The sequence below is a fragment of the Macaca thibetana genome, chromosome 7 (assembly GCF_024542745.1).
Source record: "Macaca thibetana thibetana isolate TM-01 chromosome 7, ASM2454274v1, whole genome shotgun sequence".
In the NCBI taxonomy this organism is placed as follows: Eukaryota; Metazoa; Chordata; class Mammalia; order Primates; family Cercopithecidae; genus Macaca; species Macaca thibetana.
The window spans coordinates 147,917,885-147,938,612 of NC_065584.1; the positions used below are offsets into that span (position 1 = coordinate 147,917,885).

The 20,728-nt window shown below is 36.6% G+C and overlaps 2 protein-coding genes across 8 annotated transcripts in view; both read left to right on the forward strand.

Annotated features, from left to right (window-relative positions):
• Positions 1-20,728, forward strand: part of USP3 (ubiquitin specific peptidase 3) — an 85,488-nt gene that overhangs the window by 26,780 nt on the left and 37,980 nt on the right. For 5 of the 7 annotated variants that reach the window (XM_050795960.1, XM_050795963.1, XM_050795961.1 and 2 more), the window contains 2 exons: positions 1,360-1,420; positions 5,767-5,898. In XM_050795960.1, coding sequence (XP_050651917.1) covers positions 1,360-1,420; positions 5,767-5,898 — 193 coding nt within the window. Of the gene's footprint in view, positions 1-1,359; positions 1,421-2,534; positions 2,651-5,766; positions 5,899-13,544; positions 14,066-20,728 lie in introns of those variants that run through there. The other 2 variants (XM_050795964.1, XM_050795965.1) reach the window with 2 other exon arrangements.
• Positions 1-20,728, forward strand: part of SNX1 (sorting nexin 1) — a 631,233-nt gene that overhangs the window by 16,728 nt on the left and 593,777 nt on the right. The window lies entirely within an intron of this gene.

The following is a 20,728-nucleotide window of genomic DNA, read 5'->3' on the forward strand; positions in this document are numbered from 1 at the left end:
TGGGAACTGAATGTGTATAGACAGTGAAGATAAAAGCATTGAAATAAAATTGCTAGGTTAGATACAAAATCGGTTAACATCCTACAGGGTAGTATAACTATAACCTTTGGAGTCTGCTGGACAGAAATTATTTAAAAACTACATTACCTGTAACTTCGTGGAATTTGGGTCCTAGTCAAGTAAACAGGTCAGTGGTACTATAATTAACTATCTTTGGGAGGAGCTATTAAACAGTGTCTCAGTATACATTGAAGGGGCCTACAGTTCTCCATTCACCTTATTTCCAGTTTTGGTTAATTTTTTTTTTTTTTTTTAACAGTGAGAAAGGCCTGTTGTGATACAGAATTGGGCAAGAGAAATGTAGGTAGAGACCAGATCTTGGAAGAGATGGGTATCCTAAACTAAGAAATTTAAACTTTCTCTTCCACAAATATTTATTGAGCGTCTACAACGTGCTAGGTGGTTACTGTGATCCTGTGTGGTTGTGCTGCAGTGCTCCTCCCGTGCCTCTAGGAGGCTGACTAGTGGTTCCCAAGGGGTTGTATTAGGAAGTCGCCTGGGAAGCTACTTTGCACAAAATATTCTTTGTACTTCTTTCCCCACCCCAATGTAGATATACTTGAGTAGAACATAGGTGTTTTCAAAAAGCTTTCCAGGTGATTTTGCTATCCCTCCCTTTTGAATATCATGGTTACTTACATAGGACTTATTAAAAAATGAATGAGTAAACAGCAAGCAAAATTTTAATCAATATTTCGTTTCCATACCTTCTTGCCTTCCCCACCGCTATAATGCATCAACTAAAATAATTAATGCCTTGATTATACCATCAGCAAGAATTATGTGCAGTTGTGATATATTTTATGCAACTAAGAATTACTTTAGGAAAACTAGGCTTAGTTTCCTAATTGTAACCTTACGTTGTGCCTCTTAGTAAATAAACCGAAAGAGTTGTCATTTATAGTAGTATATGACCTACATGGCAGAGACATGTGATTAAATGACTAGACTTAAAAAAATGTTTTTTAATAGGAAAATAGACTGTCGTTGACTGGTCAGAGACTGTGGCAAAAGGGAATAAGTAATAAAGGAGACAAGTGTATATGTGTTTAACGTGGTTAAGCTATTTGAGTTGAGTCAGCAATTAAAATGAGCCGCTGTTGTGGACATGCATTTAAATTCTTTTCAATATAACTTAATTAGGCAGCCATTTTGTGTAAATGCATTCAAAAAGCACGGATTTTCAACTTCAGCATTCTTATATAGCCATGGAATTTATAACTTAATCACAGGAAAATGGGGAGAAATTGGGAAGTAACATGATACAATTGGTATATTGTGTATTTTTCTTTTTATTAGTGTGCCGGTCCAACAAAAGCCCTTGGGTCTGTTTGACTTGTTCAAGTGTCCACTGTGGAAGGTAGGTGAAATACTTATTACTTCACTGCCCTATTTGTTTTTTGAAATTTGTCTTTAAGCTTTATGTCAGAGTTTTATTGATTTGGGTTTAGTACCATTGTTAATCATAATGCATAATTCTCTGTAGGGCTTCCTTCTCCAGTTGAATCCCTTTGTTTTGTGATACAACCGGGGAAAACATCTGGGAGAGAAAATATTGATTTTCTCATTGATACTCAGAAGAATTATTGATATTGATACTCAGAAGAATTAGTTTGATGACCAAGACAATTTGTTAGTAATATTTGAGTGGAAAGATGAGCTAAGGGAATTCTTGAAGTACAAGTTTACCTAATGGTTGTTTTTTAAACCTTTTATTAGGGTAAAATTTAAGCACACACAGAGATGGTATAATTGAACCCCCTGTTCTGTTCACCCAGCAATTATCAACATGGGGCAATCTTTTTTCACCTATTACCTACCCCATCCCCACCTCTACTGACTTTTGAATCAAATCCCAGGTATGATATCATTCTTCTGGGAAAGAAAAAAAAACTTAAAATATTTACGGATAAAGGAATTCCTTTGGAAAATGATCTCATTGTGGAGTTCATTATTAATTCCTAAGATATGTCAAATGTTTCATTGTTCCATTAAAACACTACTTTCTATGGACAACATCTTCTGCCTCACCCCACCCCAGTTTAAACCTGAGCATTTCTTCCCAGTTCTTGGCCTCAAAATAATATTATTTAAATAGTAACTCTTCTAGCACAAACTCAAGTAAATATTGTCTATGGTTTTTCGCCTGGTAGCAGCACATTTATTTCCACTGCTCTTCTAGCTTAGAAAATCTACTTTGAATTTACTGTAGAAGTTAATAGCTTAGCAGTAAGGAAATGAGAAATCATACTGAGTTACATAGGCTGAAATATATATTGTATTTATCTGGAATATTTCCCCATTGTTATTTTTAAATCCTCATTGCATGAAGAGAGCATCTTTGTTTGTTCGGTGAAGTTTTGATTTTTCACATTTTGAGTCCTGGAATTATTTTTTCCATGTGCACTTAAGAGTACCTTTGGAATGTTAACTGCATTTCTTAATTGTGGCTGTTGTGGTTTTGAAATCTCTAGGATTTGGGGAACCTGAAAATACTTTGTACAGATAACTTTTTTTAAAAAAAGAAGAAAAGTAGAAGCACTTAAATTCTGCACTTGAAGAGACAGATTCCTCTCCTAGATTTTGAGAGGTGAGAATTATAATGCAATAAAATTTATGTAGTTCTGTTCTCCAGAAGTCTCATAGTGCTCTACAACCTAAATCTTGATGGTCGCGTGCCAATCAAAAGACCTGACAAACTCAAAAATTAGAGATTAATGTTCCTAAACAACAAACTAAAATAGGTTTTGGAAAAATAAATGGAAAAATTTCTAGACTCTGCAGTTGGACTGTTGTCAATTGCAAGCAAGCTTAAATTTAGAAATTTGACGTAGTTTTGGAGAAATATGATGAAGTAGATTAAACAGAAAATTCAGAGTAGCCTGAATTTGGATCTCCATTTTACATAGCTGATTGGTTAATATTCTTTTATCATGCAATCCCAGGTGTTCATTGCCAAATTTATTGATTTTTTGGTAATTTTAGACCGCTTGTCTTTAGGGAAATCATAAAGTGAATATTCTTCCCATTAGAAAACATAGTTTATCAATAGCATACATGGGTTATAAATTCTGCTGGTCTTCATGACCCCATCCCATTTAAGTTATTTTTCAAATTTTTGTGATTGTTATTGGAAATTTGTGACGTATGTAGTGAAATTTTTCCTCTTGTGCTGTAGACCAAAATGTCTAGTTAAAATTCAAAACTAGATGAGGGAAATATTTAATTTCCTGTTAGCTAGTTTATACAAAACTGTTAACCTCTTTGACTAATGTATTTAGGTATTAGGCAAAACATTGCTAATCTTAATATCAGTAATCATACTTCTTACTTTATCTCTGATATGTACCGGAACTATTTATATATCTAGTACATTTAGAAACTACAGTGTTGTAGTTAAACGAACTATATGGACTATGTAAAGATGATGAGTTCTCAAAAATTTGCAAGTGGTAATGTGCTTATTCAGTATTATTACTGTGGCAATGAATTACTGTTGTTTTTCATGGTTGAGTACTATAAATATATGATAAGAATAGGCAATTAAGATGATTAAGTATTGAACCCATATGATACCTTAGAGTTTATCGTTTATTTTTATTTATTTATTTATTGGACAGAGTCTCACTCTGTCACCCAGGCTGGAGTGGAGTGGGATGATCTCGGCTCACTGCAACCTCTGCCTCCTGGGTTCAAGTGAGTCTCATGCCTCAGCCTCCCGAGTAGTGGGATTACAGGCATGTGCCACCAACCGTGGCTAATTTTTGTATTTTTAGTAGAGATTGGGTTTCACCGTGTTGGCCAGGCAAGTTTCAAACTCCTGACCTCAAGTGATCTGCCTGCCTTAGCCTCCCAAAGTGCTGAGATTACAGGCGTGAGCCACTGTGCCCGGCCTTAGCTTTTATTAAATAGTGTTTCTTGACCTATACAGTTACATGTTATCTTGAAATATGTTGTAAATGAGCCTGCCTTCTAAGCAATTGTTGTTTGGATTCTGAATACGTAGTAGTTAAGCATAGAAAGAAGAATGCTAATAAAATAATTGCTAACATTCATTTGTTATGAACTATGGATCATCTAATCACCTAAAAACTCATGACACACAAAGTACTATTACGTCCATTTTACAAATGAGAAAACAAGTACAGAGAAGTTAAATAATTCATCCAAGCTCTCATGCCCAGGATGTGATAAAGCCTGCTTTTGAACCCAGGCAGTCTAGTTTTCGAACTTATCCTCTTAATCATTATTTGACTCTGAAATTCACTTTAGTACAGTTTTATAAACAGAGGACTCAGGTATATGCAAAAGTGTAAAGTACAGGGAAAAAATGGAGAAAGAACATGATCACATTCTGAGTTGGGGTTAATAGTGCCTTGAATGTGCCCAGTTTTCCTGGGTAGAGGGGCTAGATTTGAAGTTGATCCTTCCCAGTTACCATAACTCTCCTACTTTCCTCAAGGTAAGTGTTCCTGGTGCAGTTAAGGTGCCTCATGATGAAAATGTCATCTAAGTCTCTGCATCTGTTTATTTTGGTACCATTTAACGAACATTTGTTTTGACTGAGTTTTCGAGTGGGCCTTTCACACATTGGCTGCTTTCTAGGAGCTGGGAAACGTTGCCTCTTAAGGGTCTTCATGCTGGTAGTCAGTGACAGAATTGTGCAGTCTCTAGATGAAGGCGTAGATGAATTTGGATGTACACCATGTGCAGAGGGAGCCTTATTTCAGTTTCATTATGCTTGCTATAATATTAAATCTGAGTTGGAATGTGTTACACAATTTTTATGAACATAATCAACTTTTGATTATGTTTGTCCATGTAGAGAAATAGCAGTTTTTGTAAGCTTAAGGTGATTTGTGTTTTGTTTGGGTTATTTCTAAACAAACATGTTTCCATATGAGAGGAGCTGATTATTCAGGCATTTAAATAAAAGACTGGAAGCTATATTGGTGAGAGTTGGAACATTGTCCTGTTTCTCTGACTCTCACACTTTATGTTAAGCAGCGACTTGAGCAGAGTCTGTGGCCCTGTGGGAAGTGGCTGAGTAATTTACTTAACAGAGCTTGTCTTTGATAATAGCCCAAGTTGGGGGTTAGTGGTCTGGGAGAAAAAAAAAGCTATAGTGAAAGCAGCAGCAAAGGAGTTTATAAATAATATCTATGGTGTTGAAACCGATTTGCATAGATTATGCCTTTCCTTGCCTGTGCCTACTCTTATATATAATTAAAAGTTGACTACAGTATTTGGTTGCAAAAAAAGGAGCATAGGCGGGTGGATCACAAGGTCAGGAGATCGAGACAATCCTGGCTAACGTGGTGAAATCCCGTCTCTACTAAAAATACAAAAAAAAAAAAAAAAAATTAGCTGGGCGTGGTGGCAGGCGCCTGTAGTCCCAGCTACTTGGGAGGCTGAGGCAGGAGAATGGCGTGAACCCGGGAGGCAGAGCTTGCAGTAAGCCAAGATTGTGCCGCTGCACTCCTCCAGCTTGGGGGACAGAGTGAGACTCCGTCTCAAAAAAAAAAAAAAAAAAAAAAAAAAAAAGAGCATATTTTAAGTATTCAATATAATAAATCACTACATAATTGACTGCTGTTACAGGATTTCTTTCTTATTTTGATTTGATTAATGTTTAATTTTATCATTTCTTATTCCTTTAATTTCCAAAGCAATATTTAAAGTAAATTTTCATTTGGTCTTTGTAAGGTATGTGAATGGCCATGCAAAAAAACATTATGAAGATGCACAAGTACCCTTAACCAACCATAAGAAATCAGAAAAGCAAGATAAAGCTCAGCACACAGTATGCATGGATTGCAGTAGCTACAGTACATACTGGTAAGTTAACATTTTCTGGAAATGGTATTTCTTACTATGTGTGTGCAAGTGTGCTCCCCTCCCCTCCCTGCCCTCAGTCTTTAAGCCAGCTATTACTGCTGTTACCTCCTTTTAGAACTATTAGGATTCACAAAGGACTGGAGCCATCCAGAATGCCTGTCTTTATTCATTCAGATTTTACTTTGCACTGTTCCTTTCAACTTCTAGGCCTCCTCCTCTTTGCCTCCTCTTCTCTCCCACCTCCTGTTCCTCATCCATCCTAGCTTCAGGGAAATAGATCTACTTCTTTGTTGTTATTATAATTTCTTTTTCTTGTGTTATTTTAAATTGAAGGATAATGTGATAACCCATGTTCAAAAGAACTCAACAAACCATGTTCCTCCTGTCCCCTGTCCAGTTAACATTTTTGTCATATAATCTTACAAATTTTAACTGCTTTGTTTAAAAAAAAAGATTATTCTGACAGTCTCCCTTTTCCCAGTGCAGTTCCACGCTCCTCTTCTACTCCCCCAAAGGTGAACGTCAAGAATTTGGTATGTAGCTTTACAGGCTATTTTTTTCTTTTTTTTTTGAGACGGAGTTTTGCTCTTGCTCCCCAGGCTGGAGTGCCATGGTGCAATATCGGCTCACTGCAATCTCTGCCTCCCAGGTTTAAGCAATTCTCCTGCCTCAGCCTCCTGAGTGGCTGGGATTACAGGCATGTGCCACCACGCCCAGCTAATTTTGTATTTTTAGTAGAGACAGGGTTTCACCATGTTGGTCAGACTGGTCTCGAACTCCTGAACTCAGGTGATCTGACTGCCTTGGCCTCCCAAAGTGCTGGGATTACAGGCATGAGCCACCACACCCGGCGCTATTTTTTTTTTTTTTTTTTTTTTTTTTTTTTTAGTATCCTTTAAAAAGAGGTTGGCAACAGGTTCTGCTCTCCCTTTATAATATAATATTCATGTCTATTTCATATAAATTACGAAGTAGGTATCTATTTTTGTGACTACTTAGAACTAGGTTATTTAGGTTGTGAGTGATGCTTAATGATCCATATCCATTTGGTTATGCTCAGAAAGTGTATTTTGCAGTTTTAACTTTGTTGTGAAGCAAATTTCTTTCTGTGACTGGTAAATTATGATGAACAATTCTTGTTTTAATCAGTTTTCCCTGGATTCAAAAGGTTGTTGACATTAAAGGGGGGGAATAAGCCATTTAAAGGATCGCCTTAGAGATATTTTTTATTGCCAGACAGCCCTTGAATGTTACATGAAGGCATTATTGGGTAGAGATGGGGATTTTAGATAAGTCCAGATAACACTTTTAATTCACTTTCTACTGAAATGATGTGAGAATCCTTTCCACATTGTCCTTAGTCGATAATTGTATCATAGGAAGGTACCCATCAAAAGGAAGAAGAAAGGGTCAGTGGTTTGCCAGGTCTTTTACTTTTTTTTTTTTTTTTGAGACAGAGTCTTGCTCTGTTGCCCAGGCTGGAGTGCAGTGACACGATCTCGGCTTACTGCACGCTCCACCTCCCAGGTTCACGCCATTCTCCTGCCTCAGCCTCCTGAGTAGCTGGGACTACAGGCGCCCACCACCATGCCCAGTTAATTTTTTTGTATTTTTAGTAGACACAGGGTTTCACCATGTTAGCCAGGATGGTCTCGATCTCTTGACCTCATGACCCACCTGCCTCGGCCTCCCAAAGGGTCTTTTACATTTTTACAGGTTCAACACCATTAAATTTTGGCTATTGAATAGACATCTTAAGGGTTATTCATTCAGATCACTACTGTTTTTAATGATCATTTGTGTGGAAGGTGTCCAGACCTGGAGAGAGAGAAGCTAGAGGTAGGTGAAGATTTCAGTAAAAATGAAAATCCTCCCAAGATTTTCACACAAAGGTTAGTGCTCAGTTTATTGTATTTGCTGTTGTGAAACACTCCTACCAAAGTTAAGCATTAGCCAGGCAGTTAAAGCAAACATTTGCATTCCCCTTTCCCTCAGGAAACTTCCGTACTAGAGTGATGTGGCTACCTAATTCGCAGAACTGTGTGTTTCTGTGTGCTTGTATTTCTGCTTTAGACAACAGAAATTAATATCATTCTTGAAGTATCTGTCTCACATTGTCATGGGCCACATCGTCCTATAGTACCAGATACTGAGAACATTCATTCTTGATTTTCAGTTAGCAATGTGAATGAATTGCTTAATGGGGGACTTTGGAAGTACAATTAAATCACTGTGTGCTATAACAAGTTTGTCGTTGTTTTCTTGCTGTTGGTAAGATTCTGAGGAAACTAACTCTTTAAGAAAATTTTAATTATCTTGATGGAGTGAAATTATATTCAAGGCCCTTTAAAAATGTAGATTATATATTTTAGTATCTTTATCCATTGCATTTTAGGGGCATATTTTATTAACTAGAAATGGGAATTGAATTGGTTTTATATCGCTATAGTCTGCTAAGGTATATGTTGTTTCATGGTAGAATTGGAATTAAATGGAAAATCTTGAACCTTGGGGAGCGTATACTGTGATGGAGTCTTCTTGGCTGACTGCCAGGCTTTTGTGTGAAGTTGTACAGAGCTGCAAGTGTGTGGACACCCAGAGCTGCTGAATTCAGGAAGGGAGCTGCAGCTGGTCGCATTATCGGCTCATTTGTGGGTTTTAGAACAAAATGCCAGGGAATCACCCTGTAGCATTACACTGAAGGCCTAAAAGGAATCCGTGATAGTTGTAAATTGATGAAGATGTAGTTTAACATTCCTCCCACACCTCACTGTGATGAAGAAACAAACAGATTTCCTATTTCTGTGTGGAGTGTTTACATGTGTTGTTTTCTAGTGCCCGTTAGTAATTTTACTTCAATTTATTAATTTTCCTTGTACACTAATTTCTTGTGGTTAGACTGAACAATTGATATCAGAGGTAAAACACTGGTGCATTAGGTTTAAGGTGTTTGATTATAAATATCTTGACTAAAGTCAAAGCCTTTTTTGCAGTATGCTCTGTCCCTAGAGAAGTTACAACATATTCTGAGGCTTTCAGTTCTTCTTTCCCTACTTTCCCCTTGTCAAGACTCCCTGCCCTGTCCTATGTTTGCAATCCTTCATGAAGTTATCACTGAACTCTTCTCTTCCCCCAGTTCCAGTTGTAGCTGAATGTAATCTTTCCTGAACTCACAGCTCTTGGAATCCTTATAATTTCCTGCTGCACATTAGTTAGTTGTAAATGTCCTTGGAGACTGCAGACACCATATCTCAGATCTTTGTATTCTTCCCAAGTATGCAGTGTCTGGTGCAGAGTAGGCGACATATGTTTGAAAGACTGAATTTTGTTAACTGTCTTTCAGAAACGGGGAAGGTTATATCAGAGCTGTAATACTGTGTCCCCTGATCATCTTGAGGGACTAAAGAGCCATATAACATTTTTCCTGCAGAAGACTTAAATCATGATATAGGTGAACTACTTCATTTCCCTCCCAAGATGGACACCCTCATAGAGCAGTGCCCCTCCACCTTGATGTAAACAGGGGCCCAGGGAGGAAGCATGCATTAACCAGGCAGAACCATATAAATCGGGTTACTGTTTCATAAGAGAGAAAGCAGTGCCAAAAGGAACGATTCTGATTTGACACAAACCCACTTCTTAAGGAGATAAGCAGATTAACTTGAAAATGAAAGGTAAATTAAGATTTCGATGAAAATAAAAATCTTCCTAAGATTTCACACAAGAGCTAGTGTTTAGTTTACTGTTTGTTAGGTAGTATTTCATTTGCTCCCATCCCGATTTCCCTCCCCTAACCAATACATATGGAATTTTATGTGGTGTACATTATTGTGATTGAGAAGAAACAAAGATTAAAATTAGAAACTTTGATTTTTTTTATGGAGGTAGACTTTTGGAGTTAATAGATTTAAAATACTGAACCAATAAGTTTTGACGTCTGACATAGTCTTGTCAACTTTAATATCCTTATCAGTAATGGCTGAATTTTTGAGAATGAAGAATTATGAAAGGAATATTAAAAGTATATTCCTTTAGGGCAGGTAATGTTTTAAAGCATCCTTTCAAATGAAGAAATATTGTGAAATGTGAATCATTTGTCTAGAAAAGAGGCTTGAATTTCAGATTTTAAACACTTGTAATAAATAACAATTTTAATTAAAGTGAACATAAAGCTTTATTTGTGAGTTTAAATAGATAATCATTTCCTACAGCAGTTGTGATTAAAAATTTTTAAAAAGGAAAATATTTTGTTGACTGTTCTTATAAACTATTTGGATCCATATTTTCAATGTAAAAAGTTAGACAACAGGGAGAGTTTTATTTATTTAACAATAATATTTTGAAGTTTAAGAAGAAACTTTCTAATAGAGGTAATCTAAAAACATAAAAGGCTCTTCCTTAAGATATGCTGGTACTTGTTTGCTTTTAAGAAAGCAATGGATATGGGTTTGCTCTGCAGGTATTCTTCTAATTTTCCATAACTGGCTTCTTTGGTGGCAATACATCAGAGTTTAGTAAGAGAATTTAAAATATTCTTGCTTCCTAAACAAATTATTTTAGATTTTAACCTTTCTCAGTTTGAAATAGATGAAATCACTAGAATATCAGCTTCCTTTTTTTTTTTTTTCCAGTATTACTGTCATTTATAATAAAACCAGAGGTCAGATTTGCCTGTAAATATCAAAATGTCATAGAAGTGAATGAAAAGGAGCTTGAAACTTAAGGATCTGTCATGTTTCAGGGGTTTTTGTTGCATAAGAGGTTTTATTTATTTATTTATTTATTTATTGGTATTAGTATTATGCATGGCTTACTGTAGAAAGATAGCTTTGTAGCCAGTAAATTAAAAGACTTGTTTCTTTACTATTGCATAAAGAGGTTTTATTTGTATGATTATTCCTTCTTGTGAGTGAAGAATGGTTTGCTTTGGGAATATTTTCTTAGTTCTTCAAGGACAGGATGTGGAAATCTTGAGTCTGGCTCTGTAGCTGAGGCTGGAGTGCAGTTGTGCCATCTTGGCTCACTACAAGCTCCACCTTCCGGGTTCATGCCATTCTCCTGCCTCAGCCTCCCGAGTAGCTGGGACTACAGGCGCCTGTCACCTCGCCTGGCTAATTTTTTGTATTTTTAGTAGAGACGGGGTTTCACCATGTTAGCCAGGATGGTCTTGATCTCCTGACCTCGTGATCCGCCCCCCTCGGCCTCCCAAAGTGCTGGGATTACAGGCGTGAGCCACCGCGCCTGGCTAATGTGGAAATCTTGACTTGGGTAACTTCAATAGCACTAACAACAGGAATTGAAAAAAACTTAGAATTTTAAAGCTGAGAAAGAGGTAGAGATTTTTCTCTGTCTTGGGTATGACATATATGTTATTCAGGATGGTAGCAATTGAGCAATTAAATGTGGCCAGTGTGAAGAATTAAGTGTTTTTTATTTTAATATTTAAATAGCCCCGTGTAGCTACTAGCTACTATTGGACAGTGCAGCCTCAAACTGTTAAAATGTAACATTAAGTATATTAATGTTATAAACTTTCAAAACCTTAAGATAGAAATCTAACAGAAACTCCAAAAAGAAAATAGGCCAGTTTTACTAAATAAAATACTGTAGTTGCAAATAACTATGACTTAAAGCAAAGCTAACCCAGTTAGCTATCAGAAAGAAAAATATATAATTACCAAGTACAGTTAATTTCACCTGAGTTCTATGAACATATTCATTATTTTTTTTTTTTTTTTTTTTGAGACGGAGTCTTGCTCTGTCGCCCAGGCTGGGGTGCAGTGGCCAGATCTCAGCTCACTGCAAGCTCCACCTCCCGGGTTTACGCCATTCTCCTGCCTCAGCCTCCTGAGTAGCTGGGACTACAGGCGCCCGCCACCTCGCCCGGCTAGTTTTTTGTATTTTTTAGTAGAGATGGGGTTTCACCGTGTTAGCCAGGATGGTCTCGATCTCCTGACCTCGTGATCCACCCGTCTCGGCCTCCCAAAGTGCTGGGATTACAGGCTTGAGCCACCGCGCCCGGCCGAACATATTCATTATTAAAAGAAACCTCAGATTATTGTCCCATTGGAAGCAAAATATACTTTATTTCCAAGAGCCATTTCTTGTTTTAAACAACTAATAACATTGAAATAAAAGGAAACTTAAGCCCTTATAGTTTGCCAAAAACCAGAAAGCAAATATCATATACTAAATGAGGAAATGCTGAAGCCATTTCCATTATATCAGAAACAAGACTAATACTTCCTGAAATCATTCACATGATTGTCACTATTATTAAGCATTGTTTTGGTAGTTTTAACCATTGCAGTAAGACAGTAGACAGTAAGTCAAATAATTTGCATAAATATTGGAAGCAAAAAATTGTTTCTACTTTCAAATGATATGATAGAATAGCTGGAAAGCCCAGGGGGACTCTAGTAGAAAACAGCAATGAGGATTAAATATAAGACACTTTGGAAAGCTGATGTATGAGAAATATAAACAAACTAATGGCTTTCTCTTTATTAGTAGTCATCAGTTGAAAATGGAAATGACCAAGCAAAAGTATTCAACAGAATGACAAAACTGTCAGTTATACCTAGGAATAAATGTGTTAAAGAAAGGTACAAAGTGAAGGTAATGCCCCTTATGAAGAAAACTTGATATTATAATAAGTAGTCCTTTTCTCCCTCAGTTTTTGTCTTCAAAATGTTTACTTGGGACAGATCCTGGTTTACATGATGGTCCTTAAACATATTGTGAACATTAAAAAACAAAAACACACCTTTTTAGTCAATAAATAACATTTGTTGAGAAGCTGCTATGTGCTAGGGACCTAGTTTCTAGTGCAGTGGTCTCCAAAATAATGCACTGGCAGTATGGGAAGAGCATTTAGAACTACTGCACCGTTTTATTTGGAAGGAGAGAAAAACCTTTGTCAAATATTTAACACCTGCTGCCAGAGGTCTGTAGATTTGATGATTGTGTGCCATGGGTTACACACAGTCTCCTAAATCAGTTTCACCTGTGATGTCCTCTGTTTACTTTGAGCATTTTGCGTTATATATCTGCTTAGTTATATGGATTTATTCCTTCCATGTAACATGTTTAGCCAAATGGACGCATGTTTTAAAAGGTCTTAACTTCTGCAAGGTAATGACGATGATGTAAACACAAGAAAAGGGCAAATGGACACATTTTCCTACTCCGTGCTCATCAGACACATTACAGGATAAAATTGGCTATCTAATAAAAACACAGACTAATAAGACCTAATAAGTTGGACAAAATGTTTAAAAATTACCATGAAGATGATAGGAAGTATGAATCTATATTCACTCTCATTAATGTCAAACCTTTACCTTATAGTATATTGCACTTTGAGAAATTATGGCCAGGCATGATGGCTCACACCTATAATCCTAGCACTTTGGGAGGCTGAGACAGGAGGATCCCTTGAGCCCAGGAGTTCGAGACTAGCCCGGGCAACATAGGGAGACACTATCTTTAAAAAAAAAAAAAAAAAAAAAAAGGAAATTAGTTTAATAATAGTATGAAGATATTGTGAATAGCAAGACATTTAAAATAGTTTATTTCATTTCTAGCTCACTTTAAAAATTACTTTTTTGTAATATATAATTTAGATTTACTTATATAATTTATTAATACAAATGCATATGTATATACATATATATAGAATATAGTGGATACTCAGTTTTGTGGTTTATTTTTTAACTTGATTAGAAAGCTGATGAAAATAGCTTGAAGGCTTCCTTTGTAACTGAATGCAGGTCTGGATGCTCACTGCTTGTAAAGTCCAGTTAATACAAGTGAGGTCTGGTAGAAAGAAAGTAACTTTATTAACCAAAACTAGTAAAAGGGGAAGTAGCCGGATTTCTATCCAAAGTTATTGTTTTGACTTTAGTAGACTAGTGTTTTTTCTTTTAGAATTAGAGGGGGCATATAGTGCAGGGCAAAAACAGGAAGGAAACAAGTGTTTCTAAAGTTAGAATTTTTTAAAGGAAGTAAACCTACATTAAATGTTAGGCCGAGAAAACGATTGAGCCATGCTGCGTGTTTTCATTTTTGGAGAAGGAGAGAAGAATGTGAAGATGGAGACGATCGAATGAAGAATATTGTTTTGCCATTAAATAAGTGAATGGTGCGAAATGGAAAATATTGAGGGGTAAGAGAGTTTGTGGTATATGGGATGAAAGTTTAACTCTAAAACTAGAGCAGGTAACACTGAAGTGAAAGGGAACATTGGGAGGGAAGGGGTGGGAGATAAGAATATCTAAGCAAGGCTGACATTGTGGAGACCATCAAATACTATACTTAGTTCAGTTACAGATAGCTATGGATTTGAATGTTTCTGAAGGAAAAGGGAAAAATATGTACCAAAGGAAATAACCGAAGTATAGAAAAGAATGTTGTTTGAAGAGAAAAAAGATGAGTTTTTGAGAGTTTATAGAAAGAAAAGTAGCAAGGTTTAGGCAAGGTTAAATACTATACGTTAGAAATAAATCAAAATCTAAAAAGGCACATATAAAGTATGTGTGATGAGAAAATTGAGCAGTGTCATTTTTGTTGTTTATTAGTGTCAACTTGAAATAACTTTCAAGCTCTGATTTTATTCATTGTTTACCTCCCTAATTATGTAATATAATAAATAGCTTGTGTTTGTTATGAAAATTTACCTGCTACTTGATGTATCTTTTTTCAGTGCACAGTAGTAAAATCAGTTGTATATATCCTGTCTAACAGCAGTATGCATATTATACTATACTGTACATTTAATTAGGAGTTTATTAGCTGTTGGCTTAAATACGTTTAAAACTACTTTATGATCATATTTGGCTCAATGAATTTGGATTTGAGAGTAATCTTTACATAGCCAAGATGATAATGTTACTTGTCTCAGTCTTAGAAGTAAAGAAAGACACCAGTCTCCTTCTTACCTTCCTTTTTTATATCCTATTTCCTTATCTAACATCTGTAATATATACCCAACTACAATTTTCAAGTATTTTTTTTTAATGTTCAGTGTACTCACTTTTTCTTAAATACTTCTTTCTTTCTATTAAATACAGTCCTTATCTGACAAAAAGTCCATCAGAAGTAGAGCTTATCTTTAGGCCAGGCACGGTAGCTCCCAGCACATTGGGAGACTAAGGCAGGTGGATGGCTTTGAGCCCAGGAGTTCGAGACTAGCCTGGACAACATGGCAAAAACCCATCTCTACTAAAAGTAAAAAAACTAGCTGGGCATGGTGGCACTTGTCTGTAGTCTCAGCTACTCGGGAGGCTGAGGTAGGAGGATGGCTTGAGCCCAGGAGGTGGAGGTTGCAGTGAGCCGAGATCACACCATTGCACTCTAGCCTGGGTGACAGAGCCAGACCTTGTCTCAAAAAAAAAAAAAAAAAGTAGAGCTCATCTTTTCTTGAAGAGTAATTTAAAATCAGTAAGTCAAAACTTGCTTAGGTATAAATTTTATAGCCTAAAAGTTGGTCATATAATGTAGGCAGTTCCTGACTTCTGTTTATCACATGAAGTCCTATGTATATGAAGATGCTGAGCCCGGCCTCCTCTCCTAGAGGCCCGTCAGGTTATCTGAATCCTGCCTAAGCCTCTCCTGTCAGTTTCTCAGCACCAGTAGTATATAAAGAAGAAAGGAGAAATCGAGTGTTTTCAAATACTATGGATTTCAGCTACATTTTGGGACACATTTATTTCCACCTAGAATGTTTAACCGCATTTCATAGCATTTATTTCAAAGTGGGATATGCATTCCAGGCTTCAGAGGACCAATCTACATGTTTTTAAAACACAACCTATGAGTTACGTACTTTTTTGTACCACTTATTCTGACATACTCTTCTTGAAGGGAAAATTAAGAAGAGTGGCTAAATTTTTTTCCTGGTGTCAGAGGTATGCATAATTCTGACCAAAAAGCTTCAATACAATTGTAGTGAATCAGGAAAAGATTTTTAGAACTTTCAAATCCGTCTGTTTGCCTTTTTAAACACCACTATTAGTGGGACAATTTCTCATCTGAAGACTACCGGCAACATTTACATTTTCATTTATTTCCCACCTTTGCTACTTATTTTCTTTTGACCTCTGACCACAGAGGAAAAAGAAATCAAACCAGGGGAATGTAGGCAGCTAGAGAGGAATGTGCTGTGAGGCTAGCAGTTACACAGAGGAAGGAAACTAACATTTACTAATCCTCTACCACGTGACAGGCACTCTCACCTTAGAAGTTTGGACCTGTGGAAGCAGCTGTTTTCCTTAAAGAATAGCGGTAACAACAATCATAGTAATATATACAACTTGTATAATATGAAATTCAAACAGTAGAAAAGTTATATTCTTAAAATAAATGTCCCTCTTGGTGACTGACTATAGGAACACCTAGAATTGGGTCTTAAGAAATAGAGATAGTTGTAAAAACCTAAAAAAAAAAAAATTTTAAACCAGTGAAAAACAAATCCAGCCAAAATAAAGTTGAGTTACGGCCGGGCATAGTGGCTTAGTCTTGTAATCCCAGCATTTTGGAAGGCTGAGGTGGGAGGATTGCTTGAACTCAGGAATTTGAGACCAGCCAGGGCAACACAGTGAGACCCTGCCACTACAAAAGTAAAAGAATTAGCCAGGCATGGTTACTCATGCCTGTAGTCACAGCTACTCGGTGGGCTGAAGCAGGAGGATCGCTTGAGTCCAGGAGGTCAAGGCTGCTGTGAGCTGTAATAGCATTGCTGCAAAGCAAGACCCTGTCTCAGTAGAGAGAGAGTACGTGAGCGAGAGAGCCAGGAATGTAGTGGCTCATGCCTGTAGGCCCAGCACTTTGGGAAGCAGAATTAAACAATTGGCCAGGCATGGTAGGGTGCCTGCAGTCCCAACTACTTGGGAGGCTGAGGTGGAAGGATCACTTGAGCCCTGGCAATGGAGGTTGCAGTGAACTGAGATGGGGCCAGTGCAATCCAGCCTGGGTGACAGAATGAGACCCTGCCTCAAAAAAATAAATAGAGTTACAAAAAACTAAAAAAAAAAAAAAAAATTTAGAGAGTCACCCAGCTGGAGTGTAGTGACGTGATCATAGCTCACTGCAGCCTCCAACTCCTGAGTTCAAGTGATCTTCCCACCTCAGCCTCCCGAGTAGCTGGGAGGGACTACAGGTGCACACCATCATGCTTGGCTATTTATTTATTTATTTATTTATTATTTTATTTTGGCTTTGTTTTGCTTTTTTGGAATGGAGTCTCACTCTGTTGCCCAGGCTGGAGTGCAGTGGCACAATCTCGGCTCACCGCAACCTCCGCCTCCTGAGTTCAAGCGATTCTCCTGCCTCAGCTTCCTGAGTAGCTGGGATTACAGGCACACACTACAACTCCTGGCTAATTTTTGTATTTTTTAGTAGAAACAGGGTGTCACCATGTTGGCCAGGCTGGTCTTGAACTCCTGACCTCAGGTGATCCACCCACCTTGGCCTCCCAAAGTGCTGGGATTACAGGTGTGAGCCACCTTGCCCAGTGAATTTTTTATTTTTTAATTTTCACAGGGATGGAGTCTTGCTTTGTTGCCCCGACTGGCCTAAAATTGAGTTCTTTTTTCTTCCTTTCCTTTTTTGAGACTAGTCTGACGTCTGACTCTGTTGTCCAGTGTGGTGGCATGATCTCTGCTCACTGCAACCTCTGTCTCCCGGGTTCAGGCAATTCTCATGCCTCAGCCTTCTGAGTAGCTGGGATTACAGGCACATGCCACCATGCCTGACTATAAAATTGAGTTCTTATAGTTCAATAAAGTTAATTTCTTATCTCTTTATGCTAGTATTGTAGAATTTTGGGGCAGGTAGTATCTTAGATTCCCTACATTAGCAGTGCTATATAAAAGAGAACTAATGCAAGTCACATATGTAATTTTGAATTTTTTAGTAACCATATTAAAAAAGCAAAAAGAAACAGGTGAAATTATTTTTGATTGTATGTTTTTTAACCTAGTATATCAGAAATACTGTGTCAACATGTAATCAATATGAAATTATTAGAGATAGTTTGCACATTTTTTATATGAAATCCTTGAAATCCATTGTGTATTTTACATTTTAAGTATATCTCAACTCGTGAAATTTTCATTAAAAAATTTGATCTGTATTTAGATTCATAAAAATTGCAGTTAAAAAAGTAGATTCACACTGTTTCAAACATTGTTTTCCAATAAATCGAGTACCAAACAAATCATTTTTCTCCAATATTTGTATCTGTATTGACAAAAATTACTCTTCAGAATAATTGATTTGACTCAGAAGAAGTGCAGCACTGTCAAAATATCCATGCAGGTTAAGTAAGTCCACTAACACTTGTAAAAACTTATTATTATCAACATGAAATTCAAAGGGGCATCATATAAATTGAAAATCAACTAAGTTTATCCATATCAACAAAGCATTTGTTGTATTTTTTTTTCATAGGTTTTGCAGCCAGTTTACACAGTGCTGTGCTGCTGCATGTTAATTCATGTTGAAAAATGTGTACAATCATTGATTTGTATTATAAAAAGCTTCAGTTTTAACATAAATTCTTGTACTTGTCTAGCTAGGTCATAAATAAGCTTTTTCTCTCCTCGGGTCTTCAAATCTAGCTAATTGATATGCATTGTGATATAGGGGTAACAGTGTAAATCACACTGAGATTTCTAAAAATCTATTCCTGGTTTACTCTTTGATTGTTGAATATTGGCAAGCATTTCTTTTGTTTCAAGAAAATCTGAATTAGAGTTACCAGAATTGTAAATCTTTGCAAAACTCTTCCTTGACTCAAGCAACCAACAGTAGCTAATAATGTGGTCATTAAATTCATTGTCTTCTATTTCTTTTAACAGTTCCATAAACTGGTGATGATTTAGAGCATTTGTGCATATGTACTGAACAATTTTGGGGTCTTTTTGAGACAGAGTCTAGCCCTTTCGCCAGACTGGAGTGCACTGGAGTGCAGTGGCGCGATCTCAGCTCACTGCAACCTCCGCCTCCCGGGTTCAAGCCATTCTCCTGCCTCAGACTCCTGAGTAGCTGGAACTACAAGCATGTGCCACCATGCCTAGCTAATTTTTGTATTTTTAGAAGAGATGGGGTTTCACCATATTGGCCAGAATGGTCTTGATCTCTTGACCTTGTGATCCACCCGGCTCGGCCTCCCAAAGTGTTGGGATTACAGGCATAAGCCACCATGCCCAGTCTGAACAATTTTAATAGCTGCCTCCATGATACAGTCTGCCTCAGGGCACAGATATTTGCATTGTGTTTCACACAGCAGAACAAAGTAATCAGAGAAATAAATCCAACAAATACAGATGTTTGAACACTGTGTTGCTGGAAACTGACTTTTTTATATCTAGCTGAAAGTTACACATGTAGAGAATTCAAAAATATCTACAATATAAGATCAGTTTTTAAATTTAAGATTGCAAATAGATGAAGACATTTCTCTGTAAATTTGAAGGTCATTTGAGACAGATATACCTATAGTATTAATTGGGCATTATCTCTTCTAAAATTCATCTAAAGCTAAAAATACTTATAACTTTTCAAATGCTGACTCAATTGATCTTTAGTATTGTTAGAAGGGCCTTTTTGTTCACTGACAGTTGCTTGATGTCTCAAAGATTTTTCACTTTCTGTAAAATATCTTTTTAGTTTTTTTCCTCATAATTTAAAAATACAATTTCCTTAACTGAAATAATTTAATTTTTCATCTCACCATCTTAGAATTGTTTTCTACATTGAACAAGAATCTGAACTAGTCAGGCGCGGTGGCTCACACCTGTAATCCCAACACTGTGGGAGGCTGAGGTGGGAGGGTCGCTTGAGGCCAGGAGTTTGAGACCAGCCTGGGCAACAGGATACCCAGCTGTATTTTTAAAAAATAAAGAAAAAAAGAACCCAAGCTGTTTTATAGCTGGCCGCTTACAAGCTCAAGTTCTGTAAAATCTTCAGGAATTTTTTTGTTTTACATTTAATTCTGATTTCACTGATTGTGACTAATTTTACTGATTATTTTTTAACTCAAGCCATTTTGTATTAAATTGAAATGCATTTGCTGAAAATGTCTCTTAACTGTTGTCTGTTATCTTAAAACTTTTTTTTACACAGCAGCTTTTTAATTTTGCTCTGCTGCAGCAAACTGCAATTGCCATTCTTTGTAAAATTTGTGACATACCTTGTTGAGTCTGTTTTCTTTTCATTTGATTCTTCCTCAGTAGTATACCTTCACTTGAAAGTAAAAATTTTTCTATTTTTAAGCTAGAAAAATAATTTAATTATAAAATAATTAAAATAAGTATTTTGATTTAATTGCCAATTATGATTTACATAAGTGTCACTGTAACTTATGGTATCTGCATAAAAGGTTCAAATAAACCCATTACAGTGCTACATTGTTGCATAGAAAAATCATTTGAACTGACTCATTCTATCAGTTCTAGATTGGTGATATGCTTTTGTGTAATGCTAGAAATGACACATTTACCCAACTGTGTACTGCCATATATCTTGCACAATTTAATAATAAAAGCAGAATACAGTTCTACCAAACTATAACATTGTGCTTAATTGTAAAAGATTTTACACTGCTTCAGTTAAGAATTTATATTAATTAAAAGTTTTAAAACTTAAAATTGTATTCCTCAGTTGCCGTAGCCACATTTGCACAGCTCTAGAGTATAGATCAGCTTACTTTGGTGATGAAAGGGTAGAGAGGCAAAGCAACTGGACCCAGTTGGCCTAGAGGAACAGAGCAAGTCCGTAAATGAGTCTGTACTTTAACAAATGTAATTTTATATCCAAGGCTGACTTC